General features: G+C 50.0%; 1 protein-coding gene across 1 annotated transcript; it reads left to right on the forward strand.

The window, feature by feature from the left end:
* Window positions 1–3,616: 3,616 nt before the first annotated feature.
* FOXL2 (forkhead box L2) lies at window positions 3,617–4,795 on the forward strand. The gene has a single exon (XM_086944824.1). The coding sequence runs from the start codon at window positions 3,865–3,867 to the stop codon at window positions 4,777–4,779; it is 915 nt and encodes a 304-aa protein (XP_086800950.1). The 5' UTR covers window positions 3,617–3,864; the 3' UTR covers window positions 4,780–4,795.
* The last annotated feature ends 3,612 nt before the right edge of the window (window positions 4,796–8,407 follow it).

The raw sequence follows: 8,407 nt of genomic DNA on the forward strand, positions 1-8,407 counted from the left end.
TGTTTGGTCAGGTCACTGACAGCGCACAGCCAAACGTATCCAGAAACCAAATGTGTTTATAACAAATATTCAGTGATAGTGACCTGTTTTCATTATTGTAACACAGCAGCAGCTCACTAATATTACTGCAATTAATCCTTGTGACACTCTGCCATTTCTCATATGGGAGGGAGGTCCTTTATTGATCCAAAATAAACTTTTTTATGGATGTTGTATGCAACAGAAATGCAACATTTCTCTGAAAAATGTCTGTATAGACCCTCACTCACCATTCACATTAAAAATAAATTAACGGACAACCGTTTTTTAAACAATCTGTTTCATAATTATTCAAGGTTATTAGGGCAGGACTGCAGAACAGGGTTGGCTCTATCAGGGGGCCCATAAAGGCTGGAGCCCTGGGCCAGGGCCCACTTTGCCCATGCCTTAAAACATCTCTGCACGCAACACATGAAATAACTCACAGCAACCGCCATTTTTTTCTCATTTTAACTGTTATGTCAGCCTTTGCCATTGGCAGATGTTTTTTGTGTGAAGGGCACTAGGACATGCTGTGTGTATTCAGAACTAGTACTAATAGATTTCTATGGTTTAACCTGTTTGAGCCAGAACCACAACTCAGCATTTAACTGTGTTTTTTTCAATGAATGTCATGTTTTTCTTTAATGCACCTAATTTTCAACCTCCCCTGCACACGGCCTTCAGAAACCTTCACTTCCATGGCATACATAATACATAGTTATGCCGTGGCAGTGAAAAGAAATGTGTCCCAATAACTGGTGCTACTTTGAGCAACTAAACAAGTAAACCCAGCTTCACATATGTGTTACTAGAGTGCAAAGGTCAGATTCAACTTTATTACCACACTGAAACTGACAAAATATGGAAACCGTTCTCCTTATAGTCACAAGGCCATGTCAATTTCATTTTTACCTTGCTATACAAATGTGAGCACGTGCATCCTGGTTTTGGTTAAATGTCTTATTCCAAGATAATACAGGGAAAGGGAGTTTTATACAGCTCTGCGCCTTGTAGGGCACGTACATGGCTCAGCTAGCATGGAGGTTGGCTCATTAGGTCAATTAATTCGTCTGCTGAAACACCCACCACAATTCACGTCTCTGACTTCACAGAGGTGAGTGCAACGAGGTTGGTTAAGGCGAGACCTCTAATTTTTAGCTGATGGAAGCTGCGGGAGCTTAGCAACAAGGAGCTTTAACAGCACAAGTTCGTGCAGAAGATATCCTGCGCCGAATGTTCTGAGGAGGCCAGGGAAGTCTGAAACATGTCAGTGGACTTTTCAGAGGGCCGCTGTCCCGAGGAGGCTTTCCCAAACAGACGTAAACCGACTGTCTCTAGCTGCACTCTCATATTATGTTTGTTGATACCAATCAGTTTTTTGTGTATACCTGAAGATGCGTATGCAACGTGAACGAGGCATGCCGCTGCGTATCAAACGTGTTTGCGTCATGCACCTGCGCCTTAAAACATGTCTGTGCGTTACAGGTGCGCACTGGGGCTTGTTGGCCCAGTACATTGAGGGTTTTGTAACCAACTATATACAATAAACTTCCTTCAGTCTGAGTGGGTTAATTAGGAGCACGTTTTAAGGTGCATCATTAGGCTAGCAGCCTAATTAGCTCAGCTTACTTAATCCCGGCGCAGCCTTCACAACTTTGCGTGATCTGCGCAATTCGCTTCAACTTCATGACCACTCACATCGCTTTTGTAACCCATTTTGGAGCGCTCGGACACTGGACGCTTGGGGCTGGCTGGAAGACTGGACATGTATGACTTTCCATAAAATGCGCGCGTGCTAAGCAAATACCTATGTTCTTTGTGTTACCGGTTGGGCGGTGGGCAGTCTGGCGTGGCCTGCCCGAGGTGCCATGCAGACACCCTAATACACCCAAAAATAGCATATATGTCGAGTTATCGGGTTTATCCAGTTTGCTCTTTAAAATGGGTCAGAAATTAGCATTTCCCATCACTGAAAACAGTGATGTAAAAACAAATACTAATGTTCTTGGAGCTAGCATTCATTTATTCATAATAACAAGAGCTAAAACAGTTGACGAAAATACCGAAAACATAAAGCGAAAATGCTTGACTGTTGAAATATTTGATGTTGAAAACGCATCTATATTTTAATCAAACGTTTTGAGGTTTAAGAAGAAAGCTGGCATTTAAGTAAGGTCCTGGGTTTATAGTTCGTGTTAGTTTTCGGGCAGGGCAGAGGAGTGAAGGTTCGTTTTACCACTGGCGGCGGGCTGCTGTTGGTAGTCCAGTTAATCCCAGCGTGCAGAGTGGGCACCCATTCGCCACACTATTCAGGGTTTTCCTCGTCAGCAGCGGTTGGGTGGCACCGTGCACCCACGAATGAGGCCTGTCTGCAGTCGTCTAATCAGGGGTGCCAGTCTTACATCTTCCCATGAACGGCCATCGTACTTCAGCGCCAAGAAACCTCATGGACGACAGAGTGCGCTTTCCTTCTGCTTCAGAGACCGTTCAGTGCGCGGTGACGGGAACGTCGTCAGGACGCCGCCACGTCTGTCTCTTCTCTGGTGATGTACAAGGGGGTATGCGGTGCATGAAGGTCCGCGAGTTCTGGGCATATGCCCCCCCCCCCCCCAAAAAAAACGACTACCACCCCCAACCACCGCTAAGTGTTATCTGGGTCCTTTGGTGAGTGCACACTATATTTCTGGGTTTGTATTCTGGTCAGTGTATGAAATGCGCCCCAGAGTTTTTAGACAGTATTATGGAGTGCACAGTGTTTTGTGAGTGTGTACCACGTATCTGTCAGAGTAAACTGTGTTTTGTGAGCACATATCACGTTTTGCACAGTGTATGCTTGCCTTATATGCGCTCTCTACTTTTTTCGCGTGAACACTGTGTTTTTGCGAGTGTGCTATGATTGTGAGGGGACGATTTGTGTTTGTTATCTTTGGCGATCTAGTGTGTGCCCTGAGAAAGTGCGTTGTGTTATGTAATTGGAGCCTCCGTTTGTTTGTGTGATTTGTGGTTTGGTTTGTTACCTATATTTTTAGGGGACACCCTGTTTTGTTAGTGCCATGTAGATGTTTGGAAGTGTTTGGTTTTGTGAGGAATGCTGCTTGCTTGCTTTTGTGTGCCATATTTCGAAGGCGAAGACCAGGCTTTTGATAGTTGATCTACTTTTGGAATGTGTGCCAAGTTTTGATTGGAGTCTGTAGTTGAATCTAAAGCACCCAGAAGAAGCCAGGAGGCGCCGCAAGCGCTATGAGAGATAGATCTCGGACGGGTTGGCGCACCAATAATTCTAGAATTAGAGAGAGAGAGGGCTTCTGCTGATGTCAGTGACTGACAGCCAGGGGAGGCCCCCGCAGCCCCCGCGCGGCCACAGATCCCGGACCAGGGAAATAAAAGTCCAAGGAGGGATGTGCAGTCGCCCTGCGGCTGTGACTTGAGAGTGAACTCGGCCGTGCTCCGCCATAGGGCGAGGAGCTGCTGACGAAAGCGGAACCCTGCACAGGACAGGGGGGGGAGCTGGAGGAGGAGGGAGTGTGGGACAGAGGTGAGGGGGAGGGAGGAGAGAGGTGAAGGAGGCGGGAGGAAAGAGGTGAGAAGCAGGGAAGAGGCCGCCTGGAGCAGGGACCCCTCACACATCTGAGTGCGCGGGCACAGCGCTGAGAGGCACAGGAGGGGCAGGCCTAGTATCAATGGTGCCCAACACTCACCGCCCCCTCTCCATGCAGAGGACCCGCGGGGGCTGCTGACAGAGGCGCACCGCCCCAGCCCTACTTACCTCGGTCCCTTCCACCCTACCCAGGACTTCAGCTGGCGCCTGGAAGCCCCTGCCTGCTGCTCGCCCCCCAGCCCAGCATGATGGCCAGCTACCAGGCCCCGGAAGAGACCACGGTGGCCCTTTTGGCGCACCACGACGCCAAGGAGCCCGAGCGCGTCAAGGAGGAGCCCGGCTTGGAGAAGAGCGCCGAGAAGCCCGACCCGTCCCAGAAGCCGCCCTACTCCTACGTGGCGCTGATCGCCATGGCCATCCGGGAGAGCGCCGAGAAGCGGCTGACGCTGTCAGGCATCTACCAGTTCATCATCGGCAAGTTCCCCTTCTACGAGAAGAACAAGAAGGGCTGGCAGAACAGCATCCGCCACAACCTGTCCCTCAACGAGTGCTTCATCAAGGTGCCGCGGGAGGGCGGCGGCGAGCGCAAGGGCAACTACTGGACGCTGGACCCGGCCTGCGAGGACATGTTCGAGAAGGGCAACTACCGCCGGCGGCGGCGCATGAAGCGCCCCTTCCGCCCGCCTCCCGCGCACTTTGCGCCCGGCAAGGCGCTCTTCGGCCAGGACACCTACGGCTACCTGTCCCCGCCCAAGTACCTGCAGTCCGGCTTCATGAACAACTCGTGGTCCCTGGGCCAGCCGGCGGCCCCCATGGCCTACACCTCCTGCCAGATGGCCAGCGCCAACGGGGGCCACGGGGGCGTCAAGGGACTGGGCGCGCCCCCGGGCTCCTACGCGCCCTACGGCCGGATGCAGGGCATGGGCCTCCCCTCCATGGTCAACTCCTACAACGGCATGAACCACCACCACCCCCACCACGGGCACCCCCACCACGGCCAGCAGCTCAGCCCGGCCAGCCCCACCAGCAGCGCGCCCCCCAGCGGCGGGGGGCTGCAGTTCGCCTGCGCGCGTCAGCCGGCCGAGCTGTCCATGATGCACTGCTCCTACTGGGACCACGAGAGCAAACACAGCTCCCTGCACTCCAGGATAGACATCTGAGGCGCTGTCCGCGGACTCTGACCCCCCCCCCCCCCCCCCGAGGGGCTCCTCCCGCAGGTAGGGCGAGGGGGGACCCCTGCCCGGAGGGCTCTGGCTCAGGGAAGCAGGGCCCGGGACCAAGACTTCAACTTCCATCAGGCGAATGAACAATCCACAGGTGTGAGACTCCATTGAAGTCAGTGGGGCATTCGATTTAGTCGAGTAGTTTAAAGCGGACTGGACCAATGGGAGTTAATGAGGCCGGCAGAAATGTAGACTTTGCTTCATTATAAGACGCATTAAACCACAAGGGGCATTGAAAAACAGCCTGAAGTGAGACTGGACTCCGAAGTGTGAGACTCTGTGAAATCACTATGGAGTAGAGGCTGACTGAGCTGTAGTGACCGTGGCCAGTGTGTTTGACTGCTCAAGGCTCCTTGAATCACCCGCGGGTGAGGCTGGCCACAGAACTGCAAGACTCAGACCCTCCGAGCAAGAAATTATCCCCCCCACCAAAACAATTGCATCTTCCAGGAGCCCACGAGCACAAACAGGGCCCCGGTCCTGGAACCTGGTGCCGACGCCTGCCACAAACACACACCCTGGCACCGGCCTGAGGGGCGGCCTGTCCTGTCTGTGGACACTGGTTCTAGAGAGGCGGTCAACTGAGGCTGCAAGGACTCAGAATAGTTAAAAACGTGCACGGTTTAAACGCCAGTCTCCAGTTTACATCAATGCCATGGATAGGCTAAAAAGGGGGTTGTATAGAAAATGAAAAAATGGGTTAAAGACGAGGCGGGGTTACACAAAGGTGTAAAGAGGGCCACGACAGACCTTTTTTTTCTTATAGTGTGTCAGAGAGGCCAATATGTGAATGTTTCACCCAAAAAAGGGGGTGAATTGCAGATTGCAGGCAGTGCGTGAGCAGTCCGTGGACAGTAAGTGGACAGTGTGCGTGAGACACGGCCTCCCCAGGGTAGAGTCGCAGGGATAGAGAGAAGGGCGGTTTGTGGGCAGTGGATTCCATGTCATCACTCGGTGGGCAGTCTTAATTCAATCTGTGGCAGACAGGGTGGGAAGTCTAGGGTCAGTATTCGAGTAGGCTACTGATAGTTTGTGGGTCTCTATAGTCAGTCTTTAGTCGGTGCTCAGTCGGTTGGCACTGTTGGGAGTCTGTGGACAGTGTCTGGGTATCCTGTGGGCTATGTCTGGGTATTCCTTAGGCAGTCTGTAAGAAGCCTATGAGGTAGAGACTCTGGGCAGTCAGTCTGGGGCCTGCCTACCGATCACTCAAGGGCACAATCCGAATGCCAAATAGACGGGCACACAGTCAGCAGCGGGTCATAGAGGGCAGTCTGTGGGCATTCAGCGGCAGTCTGTGGGAAGTTGGTGGGCAATGTGTGGGCAGCATGCCGGTAGTGGTCAGTCGATGAATAGTCTGTAGTCAGTCTGTGTGCCACACATTGGCAGCCTCAGCTTGGGGCAAGCGGGTGAACATCATGAGGGCAGAATGGGCGGGCAGTCTGTTGGCAATGATCAGTCTGTGGGCAGTGAGTTTGTGGAGAGTCTGATGGCAGTCTGTCCTCGGTGCGTAGTCTGTGGACAGTCTGTCCTCACTGCGTAGTCTGAGGGCAGTCTGTCCTCGTTGTGCAGTTTGAGGGCAGTCTGTCCTCACTGCGTAGTCTGAGGGCAGTCGGTCCTCGTTGTGCAGTTTGAAGGCAGTCTGTCCTCACTGCGAAGTCTGTGGGCAGTCTGTCCTCACTGCGTAGTCCGAGGGCAGTCTGTCCTCACTACGTAGTCTGATGGCAGTCTGTCCACAGTGCGTAGTCTGAGGAAAGACTGCGTAGTCTGAGTGCAGCCTGACAGGGACTGCCTCGTCGCCATTCCAGGTTGGAGGGGGGGGGGGGGGGGGGGCATGGGTAGCCAGTGAGTCTCGAGACAGCGATGGTGCCGACCACCAGCGGCCTGAAACGAACAACCCCGTCAACGAACCAGGCGGGACACCTGAGACACGAAATATCCCGCCGCCTGAGGAACCGTGGCCTTACACCCTCAGGAGCCTGACACCCCGAGGACCCGTCCTTCTCTCACCCAAGACCGGCCCTCAAGAATCGTCTTTGTGCCTTTTCTGCCTGCCATGTTTCCCAGACTCTGCTCCGGTCCCCTCTGACTGGGTATGTTCACGTGAAAAGCCCCTAAAAAAAGCCACAAGACGCTTTCAACTGGTGTCTTAGTACACTTAGCTATTCCCTCGGCCTAATTTTTTTGGGGACCAATTTTTACACTAGCGTAAACTAGCACTTTTTATTTTACCTTTTCTAGCATTGTAAATCCATAATAAAATATGTTTCTTTTAATGCTGTTTTAATATCATTTCTTGCAAGAGTATTTAAAATCTCTAAGACAATAGTAGTACAAAACAAGCGATTTGGCAACTTTTCATCAGCGTCGCTCCCTCAGTTACTACAAATATACAGAAAGGCCATAGCATCTGATCTCAAGCCAAAATACAAGTTAGTGTTGCCCATGTAAACATACGACGATGGTACAAGCATAGGCCATGTACACGTATTTTTGATATATTTATGTACTTGTAAAATATGCAACACGCACACACAAACACCGTGATTTTTTGCAGGAAATGCAGTGCTATCCGAACCCATAATTCAGAGCGATCCATGATATTTGGAAACTATTTTAAAGATCACTTCAAAATATGAATTGTCACCATAAAAGGCAAACAGAAAATAAGTATTGTTAGTTTCACTTGCAGAAAGCAACTTTTACAAACAAAGCTTTTTTAACCAAGCAAAAAGTATTTTTTTCAAAAATTCTACATTCTCAAATACAAAAACTGTGTACTTTTCTGTTTTACAAGCGGCTACCAGGCAGTATAGTTTAACATTTGACTCACTGTTGGAAAAAAACATTTTCCTGATGATAAATACATATTTCATTAGTGTAAAAAAAAAGTCTACTCATAAAAAGCCTCTTTACATGTACATTGGTCTATATATATCAAATCAGAGCTCTGGTAAGATATATAAAGTTCTCCCTCTTTAACGGCATCCTTTATGATGGCATCAGAACTCCTCAAAAGCAATATAAGGCCGTATTATCTATCTATCTATCTATCTATCTATCTATCTATCTATCTATCTATCTATCTATCTATCTATCTATCTGTCTATCTATCGATCGATCTATCTATCTATCTGTTCGTCTGTCTGCTGTCCGTCTGCCTGTCTGTCTGTCTGCCGACCTGTCTGTCTATCTAGCTATCTACCTGTCTGTCTGCCTGCCTGTCTGTCTAACTATCTATCACACATTTTTTTACACTCTGCTTAGTTGTCCCATTTTAGAGTTAAGTATGGTTATTATTCTAACCAATTTCTAACTAATACATATATTAATACTAGGTTTGCAAAATGTGCGCAGTGTGCTTATATAACTATTTATCTCTGTGCGTGTCTGCCATGCTATAGATCTATCCCAAAATATTTCCTAAAATGAAAGTATGACGTATTTGATTCAGGTGAGCTGCCAGGACGCCGAGCCCCGCTATTGCTTTTCATTCGACGGCTGTGTTATGACGCTCAATAGCTATTGTTACTGCAGCAGGTTCCCAAAGAGAGCTCCCAGCTTCAGG

The sequence above is a fragment of the Lissotriton vulgaris genome, chromosome 11 (assembly GCF_964263255.1).
Source record: "Lissotriton vulgaris chromosome 11, aLisVul1.2, whole genome shotgun sequence".
NCBI lineage: Eukaryota > Metazoa > Chordata > Amphibia > Caudata > Salamandridae > Lissotriton > Lissotriton vulgaris.

Bases quoted from the DNA above. Each gene is read 5' to 3' on its own strand.
- FOXL2 (XM_086944824.1), top strand. From the start codon at position 3,865: ATGATGGCCAGCTACCAGGCCCCGGAAGAGACCACGGTGGCCCTTTTG.